General features: G+C 44.2%; 1 protein-coding gene across 2 annotated transcripts in view; it reads left to right on the top strand.

Moving 5' to 3' along the window:
• The first annotated feature begins 255 nt into the window (after nt 1–255).
• The window catches only part of LOC122677285 (SLAM family member 5-like), a 72,395-nt gene continuing 54,642 nt past the window's right edge, over nt 256–18,008 (top strand). For both annotated transcript variants that reach the window (XM_043877237.1, XM_043877238.1), the window contains exons 1-3: nt 256–324; nt 2,108–2,206; nt 10,600–10,977. In XM_043877237.1, coding sequence (XP_043733172.1) covers nt 2,134–2,206; nt 10,600–10,977 — 451 coding nt within the window. In that variant the 5' untranslated portion in view covers nt 256–324; nt 2,108–2,133. The remainder of the gene's footprint in view (nt 325–2,107; nt 2,207–10,599; nt 10,978–18,008) is intronic.

Here is an 18,008-nt window from a genome sequence, read left to right as displayed (position 1 = left end):
AGTTTCTATGTGTAATTTTTTTGCACATAATTATGCATAATAATAATGTGCAATTAAAAACACATAGAATAGATATTCAATAAATGTATTCTTCACACTCAGCTCTCCATTGGAATAGTTTGCTTTTGGAAATTCAAATAAAAATAGATATGATCATCCATTAAGTCCCTTGGACATCCAGAGTTCTGAAAATTTCCGTGCATTCTCTGGAGCTTAATTTCTCTTGTCATCTCTCAGATATCTGTTTCCTGGATTCTTCATATCACTGGACTCTACACTTTCCTCCCATCTGATCTTCCTGACACACACACTATGGAGATCCAGGTCTGTCTTCCTTTAATTCCCCAAAGAATCCCGGCACCAAGTGTTTGTGTTTAGTAAACTCTTTGCAAGGTTTCTGAAGTTGGTATGTGGGCTTGTTTATGTGTTATGCCTAGTACAGGATGGTTAGTATGTGGAATAGGACATAGGCTACCTCAACTTTTTAAAAGTTCTACTTGTTTTACCAGCATATAAATTCTACCATGTGGCTCTCTCCCAGTGTCCGTGGCTTGTACCACATTGCTCCTTCTTTCTCTCTAGGCTCCTCCTTCCCAACCCCGTTTAACAAATGATTTTCAAAGCCAAACATTTCTCACACAAAGATTGTTCACAACAGGTGTAGGGACATGACAGAGAAGGACATACCAGACTCATTCATCTTCACCCTGAGAATGACCAGTGGATGAGCTGCCTGGATTTTGACTGCATACAGAAGTTAGTGACCACAGGACCCACAGACCATCTTTTGAAGTAATTTCCTCAATAATAGATTGGGTTGGAGGGGATGAGTCTGGTGGATATTCTCTTGTCTGAGATGTTGCAGAACAGTTTAAGGGAACAGAAAATGAACTCTTGTGAGTTGTTCGAGGTCACAGAGTGGGATGGGACAGTGGCTGTGATGTAGTGAAATTTTTTCTAGAGTTTGTTGTTGAGAGTACACACCTTACCCTTGGTTCATTGTGTGATTTTTCGCAGAACATGCAGCCACACTTGATCTCGGTTTTCACATCCAAAAATGGGTTTAATGCACCATGCCATGAATGCCTTGAGTGCATGACTGAATGCATGCCAGTCTTGTGGATGCAGTTTTGGGGTCTGGGCAGCTGAGCAGAAAGCCTCAGTGGGCAGGGGAAGGAGGCATGGACCAGGAGTTAGGTGGATGGGGCTGCTCCTGTGGAGTGTGGGATGAGACAGTTCTCAAGTGAGGGGATTCAGTCTAGGGAGAAGACACCAGAGCCTGAGCCTCAGCAGGTGGCAGTGAGTCTGAGGCAGCTGAGGCTATGGACAGGAGGAGTGTAGATATCCATGCCTGCCCCTCCATGATAGCAGGAGCAGGGCTGGCAGAGGATGAAAGAGAAGTGGTGGGTGTGATGCAGACAAGAGCCTATCAGAGGCCATGGGGTCTGGCTTTGCCTGGTGTGTAGGGAGGATAACTGCTACTAGTGACAAGTAAGAAAACCAGAAGAGTGCAAGAACAGATATATGCTAATATTTGTACTGGGCATGTGAGAACACGACACTTCTCACAGCAACCTTTAGTTTCTTTTGCTAGTGGCTTCTTAGCTGGGCAACTGATAGTTGAAGTTCACAGAAAATCAAAAAGGAAATTTATCTCAAAAAGGTATAAATAAGAAGATACCTTGTCCATCCTGGGTGTAACAGTGTAATTTCTGTGCTGGATCATAGGTTGATATTAGTGACCAAGACTGCCTGGGCTGAGCTGTTAACCAGGGGAAACTAGTAAAGGGATTATAATGAGGGTAGGGGTAAGGATTGTGTGATCACCAACCTAGCATGACCACAGGAATGGGGCACCTTGCCAATGCAGTACAGTTATATCATAAAGTGGAGTTGTTTATGTATTTATTCTGCAATAGTTTATTGAGGTCCTATTGTAGGTTCTGGGGATAATAAGAAACATCTCTATGGCTTATTCTATCCCTGTGAGCTGGCACCCAGAACTAACTTGGTAGCCCCACCTTTGGGGTGGGGAAGAGCCCAAGAACTCTTAGAGATGAAGCCTTTCCCGCTCACTTGTTGCTCCTCCTAAATGTTTCCTCTGCAGCCGCATAGGCTGTCAGGCAGCCTGAGATGGAGCCCTCCTCAGAAGACCCCCACCTCTGCTGGGCCACCCGGCTCCTGGGACTCACCAGCCTCCTCCTCAGTGAGTTGCCTGGGCTCTTTGTGGTGGGATCAACATACAGGGACCCCTTCTCTTTCTGATGTCTTAAGTTGTGTTGAGGCTGGGACCCCTGATTGGAGGCAGCCTTAGCTAGCATAAGGGATCCATTACTAGGGAGGTGAGGTCACTACTGTTTCAATAACAGGGAAGCCAAGGAAGTCTGGAGCTACTTGGGGAGAGGAATAGAGAGAGATACAGAAGCAGCTTCTGGGATGAAAGGAGTGGGAACAAGACCCACCTGACCTGACAGAGGGAATGTAATAGCCTCTGCCACTGTCCAATGGAGAAGGGGCAGACCTAGAACCCTGTATCTGAGCTGGAGGAAGCAACTGGAGTCTAGTTTTCTTGGGCCAATGAAGGATGTTGAATACAGTAAAATTCTAATTTTGTAAAAGTAGGAGTAGCCTACAAAATTTAAGGGTGTCTGTATAGCCACATGTTGTAAAAGAATGAAGAAACCATGGAAGGAACAGTAAACTGCTAAGTGGGTTCCAGCAGGGGGTGAACTTGGAGAAGAAAGAAAGGAGGGTGAAGCAGAGAGGACTGGGAATTAAGCAAAAAGGGAACTTAAGGGCGACTGTCATGAGAAAGTTGTATATATCATTTATTTATTTATTTTTAGCTTTCTATTTTTTTTTTTTTTTACATTGAAGGATAATGGCTTTTCAGTATTTTGTTGTTTCCTGTCAAACATCAAGATGAATCAGCCATAGATATACATATATATAACCTCCCTCTTGAAACTCCCTCCCATCTCCCTCCCCATGGCACCCTTCTAGGTTGATACAGAGCCCCTGTTTGAGTTACCTGAGACATATAGCTGATTCCCCTTGTACATCTATATTACATGTGGCAATATAAGTTTCCACGTTGCTCTATCCATACATCTCACCCTCCCCTCCCCTCTTCCCATGTCTGTAAGTCTGTTCTTTGTGTCTGTTTCTCCATTGCTGCCCTGCAAATAAATTCTTTGGTACCATCTTTCTAGATTCTGTATGTATGTGTTAGCATATGATATTTATATTTCTCTTTCTGACCTACTTCATTCTGTATAATAGGCTTTGTGTTCATCCACCTCATTAGAACTGACTCAAATGCATTCCTTTTTATGGCGGAGTAATACTCTATTGTGTGTATGTACCAAAACTTCTTTATCCATTCATCTGTTGATTGACATCTAGGTTGCTTTCATGTTCTAGCTGTTGTAAATAGTGCTGCAGTGAACAAAGGGATTCATGTGTCTTTTTCAATTTTGGTTTCCTCATGATATGTGCCTAGGAGTAGGATTGCTGCATCATATAGTGGTTTTATTCCCAGTTTTTAAAGAAATCTCCATACCGTCTTCCTTAGTGGCTTTATCAATTTACTTTCCCACCAAGAGTGCACGTGTTTCCTTTTCTCTACACCCCCTCCAGCATTTATTGTTTGTAGACTGTTTGATGATGGCCATTCTGACCAGCGTGAGTGATATCTCATTTTAGTTTTGATTTGCATTTCTCTAATAATGAGCAGTGTTGAGCATCTTTTCAGGAGTTTGTTAGCCATTTGTATGTCTTCTTTGGAGAAATGTCTATTTAGGTCTTTCCCCAATTTTTTTTTTTTTTTTTTTGATTGGGTTGTTTGTTTTTCTGGTATTGAATTGTATGAGCTGCTTGTATATTTTGGAAATTAATCCTTTATCAGTTGTTTCATTTGCTATTATTTTCTCCCATTCTGAATTTTGTCTTTTCACCTTGCTTACAGTTTCCTTTTCTGTGCAAATCTTTTAAGTTTAATCAGGTCCCTGCTTTTTACTTTTGTTTTATTTCCATTACTCCAGGAGATGAGTCATAGTGGATCTTGCTTTGATTTATGTCATTAAGTGTTCTGTCTATGTTTTCCTTTAAGAGTTTTATAGTTTCTGATCTTAAATTTAGGTCTGTAATCCATTTTGATTTTATCTTTGTGTATGGTGTTAGGAAGTGTTCTAATTTCATTCTTTTACATGCAACTGTCTAGTTTTCCCAGCACCACTTATTAAAGAGGCTGTCTTTGCTGCATTATATATTCTTGCCTCCTTTGTTAAAAATAAGGTACCCATAGGTGCCTGGATTTATTTCCGGGCTTTCTAACTTGTTCCACTAGTCTATATTTCTGTTTTTGTGTCAGTACCGTACTGTCTTGGTTACTGTAGCTTTGTAGTATAATCTGAAGTCCAGAAGGTTGATTCCTCCAGCTCCATTCTTCTTTCTCCAGACTGCTTTGGCTATTTGGGGTCTTTTGTGCTTCCACATGAATTGCAAAATTTTTTATTCTAGTTCTGTGAAAAATGCCATTGGTAATTTGATAGGGATAGCATTGAATCTGTAGATTACATTCAATAGTGTAGTCATTTTCAAAATATTGATTCTTCCTCCCCAGGAAGATGGAATATATCTCTGTCTGTTTAGGTCATTTTTTATTTCTTTCAACAGTGTCTCATAATTTTCTGTCTAAAGTCCTTTTGTCTCCTTAGGTAAGTTTATTCCTAGATACTTTATGCTTTTTGTTGCAATGGTGAATGAGATTGATTCCTTAATTTCTCATTCTGATTTTTCATTGTTAGTATAAAGGCATGCAAGTTATTTCTGTGTATTGATATTGTATCCTGTGACTTTGCTAAATTCACTGATTAGTTCTAGAAATTTTCTGATACTATCTTTAGGGTTTTCTATGTACAGTATCATACCATCTGCAAACAGTGGGAGCTTTACTTCTTCTTTTCCAATCTGGAATCTTTTTGTTTCTTTTTCTTCTCTGATTGCTTTAGCTAGGACTTTCAAAACTATATTAAATAATAGTGGGGAAAGTGGACACCCTTGTCTTGTTCCCAATTTTAGGGGGAATGCTTTCAGTTTTTCAATATTGAGAATAATTTTTGCTGTGGGCTTATCATACATGGCTTTTACTATGTTGAGGTAGGTTCCTTCTATGCCCATTTTTTGACGAGTTTTAATCATAAATGGATGCTAAATTTTGTCAACATCTTTTCCTGCATCTTCTGAGATTATCATATGGCTTTTATCTTTCAATTTGTTAATATGATGTGTCAGATTGATTGATTTACATTTATTGAAGAATTCTTGCATCCCTGGAATAAACCCAACTAGATCGTGGTGTGTGAGCTTTTTTTAATGTGTTGTTGAATTCTGTTTGCTAAAATTTTGTTAAGAATCTTACATCTATGTTCATCAGTGATATTGACCTATAGTTTTCTTTTTTGTGTGTTGTCTTTGTCTGATTCTGGTATCGGGGTGATGGTGGTCTCATAGAATGAGTTTGGAAGTGTTCCTTCCTCTGCAAGTGTTTGAAAGAGTTTTAGGAGGATTGGCATTAGCTCTTCTCTAAATGTTTGATAAAATTCTGTGAAGCCATCTGTTACTGGGCATTCCTTTTTTGGGAGAATTTTGATTATAGCATCTATTTCGGTGCTTGTAATTGTGTTGTTCATAATTTCTATTTCTTCCAGGTTCAGTCTTAAAGATTGAGTTTTTATAAGAATCTGTCCATTTCTTCGAGGTTATCCATTTTATTGCCATATAATTGTTCATAATAGTCTCTTATTTTAATCCTATTAATTTCTGCATTGTCTGTTTTAACCTCTCCTTTTTCATCTCTAATTTTGTTGATTTGATTCTTCTCTCTTTTTTCTTGATGAGTCTGGTTAAATGTTTGTCAATTTTGCTTATCTTCTCAAAGAGCCAGCTTTTAGTTTTATTCATCTTTACTATTATTTCTTTCATTTCTTTTTCATTTATTTCCATTTTGATCTTTATGATTTCTTTCCCTCTGCTAATTTTGGGACTTTTTAGTTCTTTTTCCAGTTGTTTAGGTGTAAAGTTAGGTTGTCTACTCAAGGTTTTTCTTGTTTCTTGAGATAGGACTGTATTGCTGTGAACTTCCCTCTTAGAACAGCTTTTGCTGCATCCCGTAGGTCTTGAGTTGTCTTTTTTCCATTGTCATTTGTTACTAGGAATTTTTTGATTTGACAAATGGCAGTTACAAAATCAGGGAAATAATCATTTAAATAACGGAATATACACATATACATATACACCCCTAAGCAAAATCAAAACAGTCAAACAAAAATAAAGTACAATAGATTGACTTGGTGAACAAAGGAAACCAAAAATGATATCTACCAGTTAAGAACACAACTAACTGAAGCAGACGCTGAAGAAAAAAGAAAAAAACTAAAGCAAGGTGCCTCTGGATTTCAACTTGTGAAACCCCCCTTGGCTCCACCCCCGATGCATGACTCAGCAGTATTTCCTTGCTTCCATGGCTGCTTGACTTTCTTCCACAGGCATTTCCCACCACAACCTGCTGCCTCATGTCCCCTAGCTCTGCCTCTCTGCAGTCAACAGCAGCCCTCGCCCCCCTGGGATTGCTCCACAGTCCATACAATTCAGCTTCCAGACACTGTGCCTTCTAGGGGACCTGTGTCCTTGTCTGCAGTATGACTGCGGCAAGGACTGTCTAATTCTCCTTCCATTTTGGCTGCCACAGATCAGGTGTTTCACTCTCAGCCTTAAATGTTTCTCCTCTGACCCAGACAATTGCTCCGATGTGGGGTCAGACCCCAGCTTCATTTCCCCCAACCGCTGAGGGCAGGTCCAGTCCTATTAACTGTTTCCCCCCTAGTTCCTTTATCCTACCGAGTTTTTCATGCTTCTATATATTCTTTTCCAGTGGTCAGGTACTCCTGTCTGCTCTCAGGTGGTGTTCTGCAAGCACTTCTGTGTCTGAAGGTGTATTCCTGATGTATTTGTGGAGGGAGATGTACTCTGCATCCGCCTACTCCTCAATCATCTTGTTCTCTGTATATCTCATTTAGGACTTCGTCACAGATTATGTGTCTATAATGAAATTAAATAAAAACTGATGAGAAATAATAAGACCCAGTGAAGTAGCAATTCTGAAGAATGTTTGGAAAGCTTTTATTGTTTTAATTTTTGGGTTTAGTATCCCAGTCATTATATGAACTTGTCAGAGTTATATAAAATTCAGTGAATTAGAGAGTATTTGAAAACATTCGTTCTAAGTTGCTTCAGTTGTATCTGAGTCTTTTTGACCCTACAGACTGTATCCCTCCAGGCTTCTCTGTCCATGAGATTCTCGAGGCAAGAATACTGGAGTGGACTACAGGGGATCTTCCCAACCAATGGATCGAACTCATGTCTCTTAAGTCTCCTGCATTGGCAGGCCAGTTCTTTACCATCAGTGCCACCTGGAAAGCATTTGTAAATAGATGTCTTGAAATAACAATGAACTTTGCATGACATTACATCCCATTTAACTAGGTACCTCTGTGTCAGCAGTAAATTGTAAGCTTTCTCTTCTGTCAATTTTATTTCACTAAAGAGATATGGTAGAGTTGTTTTGTTTTTCCTATAGTTCCTGGGGCTCAAAGATTACATAAGAAAGATAGACAGACATGCAGAGAGAGCAGAGGGAAAAAGGGAGAGAGGAAGGGGGGGGAGGAGAGAGAGAGACACTTCTCTCTTTCTTCTTCTTCTTCCTATATAGACACTAATCTCTTAATGAGAACCACAAATCTGCATGACATAAAAACGCAAAAATGTATGGTTTCAGTTCTGGTGCTCACAAGTCCAAAATCAAGGTGTCAGCAGGAATATATTCTCTCTAAAACCTGTAGGGTGTGTTACACTGTTTGGAATGCCAAACAAGAGGCTACAGACTGGGTGAATTAACGACAGAAATTTGTTTTCCCTTAGTTCTGGAGGCTGTATTCTAAGATCAAGTTTCGTGCCAGCTCTGTTTCTGGTGAGAGAGGGATAGGGCACTGTGTCATGGGGGCCTTCTGGCCATGGCGTTTGTGTCCTGATTTGTTTAGAGGGATTGGTATCAAAGTTTTTCCCAGCACTTCTCAATTGACCTTCTGTGAACTGTGTGGGGGTCCATTCTCACACCAGGGTGTGTGCTTTACAGTGGGGCCCCCAAATCCATGGCCATGGACAAGCACTGGTCACTGGCCTGTTAGAAACCTGGCCACAAAGCAGGAGCTAAGTGACAGGTGAGTGAGTGAAGCTTCATCTGTATTTACAGCCACTCCCCCTCACTGCCAAAGCTCAGGAAAACAAGCTCAGGGCTTCTGCTGATTCTGTATTATGGTGAGCTGTATAATTATCTCATTACAGGTCACAATGTATTATTATAATAATAAAGTGCACAATAAGTGTAATGTAATTGAATCATCCTGAAACCATCCCCCATCTGTGGAAAAATGGTCTCCCACAACACCAGTCCCTCGCGTCAATAGTTTGGCGACTGCTGCTCTACAGGGCAGCACTCCTTTGCACCAGACCTAGTCTTGCACTGGGGTCTCATAGAGGAGTGAGGTGTGGAAAGAAGGGACAAAAGAGGAACTCTGAGGAGCGGGACACAATTTATGGATGAGTGAATACCTTTTACTCTTGTGGACCACTTTCCCTAATGATATATGTTGTGAAGCCTTTTGACTTGGGACTAAAAGGTCATTAAGCTCAGTGTAAGGGTCTGTAAGAGGGTCTGTGAGTTCTGTAAAAGAAGATGAAAGGACTGTGGTGAAGGCCTGATCCTCAGGCGATGCCTTATTAAATGAGTTGATGACTAAATGAATACAAAAATATCGGAAACACTTGTGCATATGAATGCTGGCATAAGCTCTTCTCTGCTTCCAGTGAGACCAGGAGTGGGTGTTAGGACAGCAGGAGGGAGGCAGGTTTGAGATGAGAATGTACTGATTTGGTGAGAAGACTGTGTCCCCGGCGGTCAGAGACCCACCCAGGCAAATCTTGACCTGTTGGAAGAAGGAGATTATTTTTCTTTGAGGATAAAGTTATTCTGTGGCACTTTCCTGGTCTTGTACTGTCCTACCCTGGTCCCTTAAAGGACAGAGGATATCAGGTCCCTGGACCTTAAGCCTCAAGGGGCAAGATAAACTCTGGAGCAATTGGCCCTGAGAGGAATGTGCCAAGTGGTCACAACTCTGCATAAAATTATCTGAGGAAGGCCCACTGCGATTTCTCAGGGTCTTGTTGGGAAGTGCCGACTTGGTGGCAGGGACGGCAGAGTTCACTAAATGCTCACTTGCTCCCTCTCATATTCTAGGCCATGGCAGTTAGCCAGGGCCTTGTGACCAGTGCTGGCAAAAAAGCAAAAACAGAAATCACACTATTTCTGGACAGAAGCAGGGAAACCCTTGGGTGATTCTCCTGTCTCCCCTCCCTGCTGTGGGACTGGGAGCCTGTGAGGATGCTGTGAGCTCCTTGGGTGCAGCTACAAGGAGGTGGCGCCTCCTCCATGTGTGATAGGACTTCTCTCTCACTGTCTTTTGGGACCTGGGTGTGTGATATAAACACCCCTTGTTCTAAGACCCTGAGGTATTATAACTGTTTTTTACACAGCTCTGTTTATCTGTCCTGACTACAATGCTGCCTATAAAGAACAGGAAGGAGAGCAGCCTTCATATTTGTATTAGGTGTCTATTGCTGTATAACCTGTCACCCCAAAACGTAGTGCCTCAATCACCACCCAATATGGTTTCACAGTTTCCGTGGGTCAGGGCTTAGGTGTATATCAGCTGAGTCCTCTCTGGCTCAAGGTGTCCCCAACTAACATCAAAGTCTTGGCTGGGGCTGCATCCACCCTGGGGTCATCTCAGAAGGATCTGTTTCTAAGCTCACTTGGGATTGTTGATGGGAGGCAGTTTCTGTGCCTGTTGGGTTGAGGGCCTCAGTTCCTCCCTGGCTGTTGGCCAGAGGCTCCCTCAGCTCCTTACCATGTGGGGCCCTCCTTAGGGCAGCTGACGACATGGCAGGTGTATTCCTCAGAGTGAGAAAGAGAGTGAAGGAGAGAAAGAGAGTGTGTGTGTAAGGAAGAGGGACGTCACAGTCTTGTGTAACCCAGTATCATGGAATAACATCCATCTGTGTCTGTATTCTATTCCTTGGAAAGAAATCACCAGGCGCAGCCCGTATTCCAGGGGAAGAGGTGTCAAAAGGGTGTGAACAGGAGGAAGGGGAGTCTTTGAGAGACACTTTGGGAGCTACTTCTGCAAATTCACAGTTATATATACCTGAAAATGTGATTCAGACCATGATCTCACATAATTCACACACATCATTATCAGCCAAGCAAGGAAAATCTGGGTTAGCAAGTTTAAGTAACTTGTTCAAGCTTAGGCACCACCAGAACCAGGATTAGATTCCAGAATTACTTCAAATTCACTGTACTTGCATTCCAAGAATCAGGAGAGTATATTGGATGGATTTCATGAAAAAGATAAGTTCTGTTGCTTTCTCTTTTCTTCTTAACTGAGAAACTACTCACATTTTCTATCTCCAATGTCCTAGGCATCTGCAGCACAGTGGCCCAGAATTCTGGACCACGTGATTCTGAAGCTCAGGATTCTGGATTTGTTCCCATGTATGGGATACGAGGAGGTTCTGTGTTGTTTCATGTGATCAAGGAGCAAGAAGCTGACCCAGAGGAGGTCTCATGGGGCTTTGGTCCTGAGTCAAACTACAGAGTCCTGCTGCGAGTCCGCCGTGGGGCAGAAACCCCAACCTGGGTCAGCCTTCAGGACAAGTACCAGCAGAGGGTCCATGTACCCAGCGTGAGGTCTCTGAAGATTGAGAGCCTGACCTCCGAGGACAGTGGGCAGTACCGGGCTCGAGCCAGCTTCACTGGAGGAATAGAACGTACCGAGGTTTTCCACCTCACTGTTGATGGTAAGTGAGACCTCCTCACCCCACACTAAGGCTGCCCTCCTGCTTTTGTGGTAGGAGTTTCACACAGGCCCCATTTTTCAGGATCCCTTCAAGACACCAGACTTCATATCCCATTTTCTCATTCAGAGCTAGGATAAGTAGGTTTACCACAAATGAACAGAGCTGAGATTCAAACCAGGGATAAAATCATTTCAGTGTTTTGGAAAAGGAGAAAGAAAATTTGGGGTAAGTGTATTTATCATCAGTTCAGTTCAATCACTCAGTCATGTCTGACTCTTTGTGACCCTATGGACTTCAGCATGCCAGGCTTCATTGTCCATCACCAACTCCCAGAGCTTGCTCAGACTCATGTCCAATGAGTGGATGATGCCATCCAGCCATCTCATCCTCTGTCTTCTCCGTCTCCTCCTGCTTTCAGTCTTTCCCAGCACCAGAGACTTTTCTGATGCTGTGAAGAGTCAGTATTTCACATCAGGAGGTCAAAGTATTGGAGCTTCAGCTTCAGCATCAGTCCTTGCAAGGAATATTCAGGACTGATTTCCTTTACTATTGACTGGTTTGATCTCCTTGCAGTGCAATGGACTCTCAAGAGTTTTCTCCAACACCACAGTTCAAAAACATCAATTCTTTGGTTCTCAGCTTTCTTTATGGTCCAGCTCTCACATCCATACATGACTACTTGTAAAACCATAGCTTTGACTAGAATAAACTTTGTCGGCAATGTAATGTCTCTGGTTTTTAATAGGCTGTCTACGTTGTCATAGCTTTTCTTCCAAGGAGCAAGTGTCTTTTAATTTCTTGGCTGTGATCACCATCTGCAGTGATTTTGGAGCCCTAGAAAATTAAGTCTGTTACTGTTTCCATTGTTTCCCCATTTATTTGCCATGAAGTGATGGTACTGGATGCCATGATCTTAGTTTTTTGTTGTCAAGTTTTAAGCCAGCTTTTTCACTCTCTTTCATTTTCATCAAGAGACTCTTTAATTCCTCTTTTCTTTCTCCCATCAGTGTGGTGTCATCTGCATATCTGAGGTTATTGATATTTCTCCTGGCAATCTTGTTTTCAGCTTGTGCTTCATCCAGCATGGCATTTCACAGTATGTACTCTGTGTAGAAGTTAAATAAGCAGGGTGACAACATATAGCCTTGATGTTCTCCTTTCCCTATTTGGAACCAGTCTGTTGTTCCATGTCTACTACTTACTTTGCTTCCTGACCTGCATACAGATTTCTCAGGAGGCAGGTAAGGTGGTCTGATATTCCCATCTCTTTAAGAATTTACCAGTTTGTTGTGATCCACACAGTCAAAGGCTTTAGCATAGTCAGTGAAGCAGATGTAATTGTTTTTCTGGACCTCTCTTGCTTTTTCTATAATCAACAGGTGTTGGTGATTTGATCTCTGTTCCCTTTTCCTTTTCTAAATCCAGCTTGAATACCTGGAATTTCTCAGTTCAGGTACTGTTGAAGCCTATTTTGGAGAATTTTGAGTATTGGTTTGCCAGCATGTGAGATGAGTGCAATTGTGCAGTAGTTTGAGTGTTTTTGCATTGCCTTTCTTTGGGATTGGAATGCAAACTGATCTTTTCCAATCCTGTGGCTGAAGAGGAAAATTTAAAACTTAACACTCAGTTAGAAATAACTTCATGCTCATTCTGCTTCTGTTAGATATTCTTGCTGAGTGAAGATGGTACACGGTGACCTAGGAATCAACTATTACCATGAGATATTCTGACAAGTATGGAATATTCTGTTCCTGCTTCTGTGAGTTTCTGTTTGGAAATTTCCTGCATGTAACCCATAGCAACTCCCGTGCTCTGTAATTGCCCAAAACCCATAGCAACCAGGTAACCAATCAACTGGTGCCAACTGTAATTATGTGTACTGACCCTATAAGAGTAAAACTCACCCTAAGCTCGGGCCCCCAGACCTCAGAGGTTTAGCTTGTCCGGGACCACTGGCTTAATAAACCTGAGTTCTCCCACCCTCCAAGTGTGGTGCTTGGTTTCTTGATGGTCTGACTTCTGCAACATTTCTGGAAGCCCCAGGGAGATTCCAACCACACTGACCCCTTGAGACACCGCACCAGTGTCTTGGCCGGTTCAGAGTGGAGGAACTCAGAGCCAAATGAGGAGGGCTGCCACTTGGTGGTTTTCTGTATTCTTTTTTGGACTGGAATTCTGAATCTCTATGTGGCTGAGCCCTGGCCGGACTCATTGGAGGGATGGACCAACTCACCAGGCAAGATTTCTCAACAAGGTAAGGCCCCAGGGCCAGCCCCCAGTCATGTCCTAACTCAATGGGTAGAAGAGGAGATTGATCATCTCCTTGAGCAACAGTTAGGGAAATCTGGGAACTATGCAGAAGGCAGGTGTTTTGATGACTTCTGTTCTGAATGTGTATATGAGTGAACTCCCAAGTTTGTCCTTGTTCCAGGGTGATTGTGTGGCTCTTCGGCCCTCATGGCTTTGGGTTCTGAGTGGGCCCTAGCCTGTGGTTCTGGGGTGACCTCATATTGCACAGGGCAGTGTCTGTCTCTGGGGGACCCAGTCCCTCCCTCTGAGTCAGATCCTGGTCAGAGGCTTACACTACCTGCCAAAGCTAAGTGGTACCTAAGTTCCCCATGACGACATGGCCAGGTGGGCACCTGAATGGTCTCTTCTTGGAGGGGGTACCCACACTTGTTTCTCTTCATGCCACCAACACAGGGCAGGATACAGAGGGAGGGGGACAACTGGTTACTGATTTGATTTAGAAGTTGTGTATGTCCAAATGGCTCTTTTGCCCTAGGACCCTCTGCCAAAATTATTTTCTTAAAATTTTGAATGCTCATTTTCCCCTTCCATCAGCTGACTCTTTGAGCCAACTTATTGATAAATTGAGTTTTCCTCAAGAAAACTTACCTCTTTTGCCAGGCAATTCTGTACCTCACTTTCTCTTGGTCCCTTGGGCCAGCCCATGTGAAGAGGCACACTCTGACGTGCTCCTGCCTACTTTTGGATTCTCATTAGGAGGCTGCCTTCCTCTTTCACCTTTTCCGTATAATTCCTCAATTCCCCAAGTGTTTTGGGCCCTTTACCTAGGCAAGGAGTATGCATACTGCTCTCTCCACTTGCTCAGTGCCTTTGAGAGGGTCAATCACCCCAGATGCCCTCCGGAGTCCCACCTGATATTATTCCTTCATGAATCCCATTAGAAGGGATTTCCTCCTTTCAGTCTTGTCTCCCTGAGGTATTTAGCGATCAGGGCCATCTTTAAGGAGACCCGCAATTGTGCTGTGTGGGAATACTGGGCTTTCCAGGAGTGGTGATGTCAGTGCTACCTGAGCTACAAGGCCCTTCCCGTGTGCACCCCCTCTTTCCTGGTCAGAGAGGCAGATTACATTTGTCAATATGGGGGAGGCTACTCTAAGCCAACTGTTTTAAATTGTATGATAAAAACTTCAAGAAAATTTTCTCTGGAGACTATGGGGTTAAGATGACCTCAGAAAAGCTCTGCACCCTGTGTGAGTCAGAATGGCCGACTTTTGGGGTGGCTTGGCCTGCAGAGGGTACTCTAGATCTTCCTACTGTTAGAGCTGTATACTGAGTGGTGATAGAGACCCCCAGGCACCCAGACCAGTTACCAAACGTAGAGTCCTGGTTGCAAATCACCAATCAGCTAACTCCTTGGGTTCAGTTCTGTGCAAACCAGCAGTAACAGTGTAGGATATTTGAGCCAGTGGCCTGGCTGGCTCCAAGAAAAGGCAAAGAAGGGCCAAAAAGAGTTATCCACCAAGGGAACCCTGAAGAAGAGTCCCTGTGCCTCTGCCCTACATTCCAACTGCTCCTCCAGTTCTCATTCAGCCTCCTCACCCTTTACCAGACAGCCCTCCACCATCTGTGTCTCCTTCACCTCCAAATCCAGAGCACCCTCCGAGCCCACAGCGACTTTGCTCAGACAACCAGCCAGCTCATCAGCCCACAGCCCTGCTGATGCCTTTATGAGAGACCTGAGGCCCTTCCCAGATTAATGAGGATGACTCTGTCCAGCTAGGATGCTCAGTCCTTTATTACCAACCCTTTACCACTACCGACCTCCTCAACTGGAAACACCACACTCCATCTTACTCAGAGATATCACAGGCAATGATTGGTCTTTTTCAGTCTATTTCTCACAGCCACCGGCCTACCTGGGACAACTGTCGCCATCTTCTTCTGACTCTCTTTGACACTGAGAAATGCTGCTGAATCCTTCAGAAGCTCCAGGATGGATCCAAGGGCAGGCACCATCTGGTACAGTAGATCCTGCAGCCTGGGCCCTGGGGACTACAATGGACGTTTGGCCCAACTGAGACTTCAATGCCCTGGATGGGAAGGACTTCCTCAATAAGTACTGGCAAGCCCTGCTACAGGGACTGAGGGCAGGAGCCAGAAACCAACCAATATGTCTAAGACAACGGAGGGGCACCAGAAGCACCTGGTGAATCACCAGAGGTGAATCACCCCTGGAGTTCAATGAGAGACTGTGTGCAGCATTCTGGGTGTACACCACTTTTGACCCCGAAGGACGAGAAAACCAATACATGGTCAACACAGCATTTGTGGCTCAGTCTTATGCTGACATCTGACTTAAGCTCCGGAAACCCGAGGGGTTCACTGGAATGAATGCCACTCAGGTGCTGGAGGTTGCAAACAAGGTGTTTGTGAACCACTACCAAGAAGCCCAACGGATGGCTGACAAGAGAATGAAGTAGGTGTTGCTGCTGGCTGCTGCACTGGGGGACCCAGATCCAGTGTAACAGACCGTTCCTCCATGTAAAGGGGAAGTCAAGAAGGGGCCACTATTGTATCTCAACCAGAGCACCTATTGCGAAGAGACCAGACACTGGAAGAATGAATGCTCCCATCACAGAAGGATGTGTGAAAGGTCAAAGAAGTTCAGTCAACTCAACAAAGGAAAGCACCAGCCTGAGCCAATTGTCCAAAACCTTATCGGCCTGGCAGGAGCAGAATCAGACTAGGAAGGACCAGGCTCCCTGACCCTGGCCTCCTGGCAGCCTACGGTGGCAATGAAATTAGGGGGGCAATCAATGACGTTTATGGTGAACACCAGAGCTGAAGGCTCTGTGATAATCACACCTGTGATTCCCCTCACAGGTCAAAGAGCAACTATCATCACGGCCACAGGAGACAGGACTGCCCATTCATTCTGCAAGTCCCACTCATGCCAGAAAGCCCCCCTAGTGACTCAAGAATTCCTATACTTACTGGAGTACCCCATTCCCCTACTGGGCAGAGACTTACTGACAAAGCTTGGCATGCAGATTACCTTTGCCCCCAGGAGGCATGTGAGTCTCATCCTGTGGAGGCAATCAGCTCTGATGACAGCTATGACTGTGCCCAGGGAAGAAGAAGTGTGCCTCTATTCTTCAGAGAGAGAACAGACAAATCCAACCAGCCTGCTAAAAGAGTTCTCTGCTGTCTGGGTAGAAAAGGGGCCCCTAGGTTTGGCCAAAAACCACACACTCTTCATGGTGGACATGAAGCCAAGGGCCACTGCTGTCGGACAGAGGCAATATCCAGTACCACAGGAGGCATGCCTGGGAATTTGAAACCACATCCAATGCCTGCGTGACACCCAAATTTTGATTGTCAACCTCCCTTCAACACTCCACTCCTACCAGTTAAGAAACCTGGAGGGAACGACTGTATCCATAACCAGGATCTCCGCACCATCAGCAACACAATGATGACTATCCATCCAGTGGTCCCAAACCCTTACAAGCTCCTGAGCCTCTTACCCATCTATACAAGCTGGGTCAACTGTCTCGATCTCAAGGATGCCTTCTGTTTCTGCTGTCACGGGCCAGCCAGCCCTTCTTTACCCTTGAGTGGGAAGACCCACACACCAGGAGACAGACAGAACTAACTTGGACCCGACTGCTGCAAGGCTTCAAGAACTCACCTACCTGGTTTGGTGAAGTCCTGGCTGTGGATCTTGCTGCCTTCCCCAGAGAAACTTTGAACCGCACCCTACTCCAGTACATGGATGACCTGTTGCTAGCCAGTCAAACCAAAAGGGACTGCTGGAAAGTCACCAAAGCCCTGCTGGCTCTACTATCCACTACGGGGTACAGGATGTCATGGAAAAAGGCTCTTATCTGCAGATAGGAGGTCAGTACCTTGGGTTTGTCATCTCTAGAGGCCACTGGGCACTTGGGCATGAGAGGAAACAAACTATCTGCTCAATACCTCAGCAAAGCACCAAGAAATATTTGTGAGTTCCTTGGGGTTGCTGATTTTAACGGATCTGGATACTGAGTTTTTCTGAAATTGCCAAACCATTGTATGAAACCACAGCAAGGTCTGGTAAGGACCCCCTAGAGTGGGGGCCTAAACAAGAAACAGCCTTCAGGGAGATAAAAAGACTTTTGACCAGCGCTCCAGCATTAGAGCTGCTAGATGTTTTGTGGGACTTTAACCTCTTCATGCATAGAAAAATCACACTGCACTGGGGGTCCTCACACAGTGGGGCCATGGCAGTGCCTGGTCGCATACCTGTCCAAACGACTGGATCTTGTGACCACGGGATAGCCTTCATGTCTCCAGGCTTCAGCTGCCACTGTGGTCCTGGTCAGAGAAGCAGATTAGCTTACACTAGTACAAAATATAAAAAGTTTCCCCATGCTGTTACTGCGCTGATGAACAGCCAAGGGTACAGGCGGCTCACCAACACCAGGATGACTACTATCAGGGACTACTCTGTGAAAACTCATGGGTCCACCTTGAAACTGTGCAGATGCTGGATCCCACTATCTTCTTACCTAAGGAGACAGTAACCCGTGATCATAACTGCGAATAGGTCATAGATGAAATTTACTTGAGCAGGCCAAACCTGATGGATGTTCCCCTCCAAAACCCAGAACTGGAAGTGTTCATTGATGGAAGCAGTTTTGTCAGGGCAGATACCACCAGACAGGCTATGCAATAACAACAGTAGACAGTGTAGTAAAGGCTTCCCGCGTGGGTGGGCAGCCCAACGGGCTGAGCTGTGG

This window comes from Cervus elaphus, chromosome 20 (genome assembly GCF_910594005.1).
Source record: "Cervus elaphus chromosome 20, mCerEla1.1, whole genome shotgun sequence".
NCBI lineage: Eukaryota > Metazoa > Chordata > Mammalia > Artiodactyla > Cervidae > Cervus > Cervus elaphus.
This window is presented reverse-complemented; position numbering and strand designations above follow the sequence as displayed.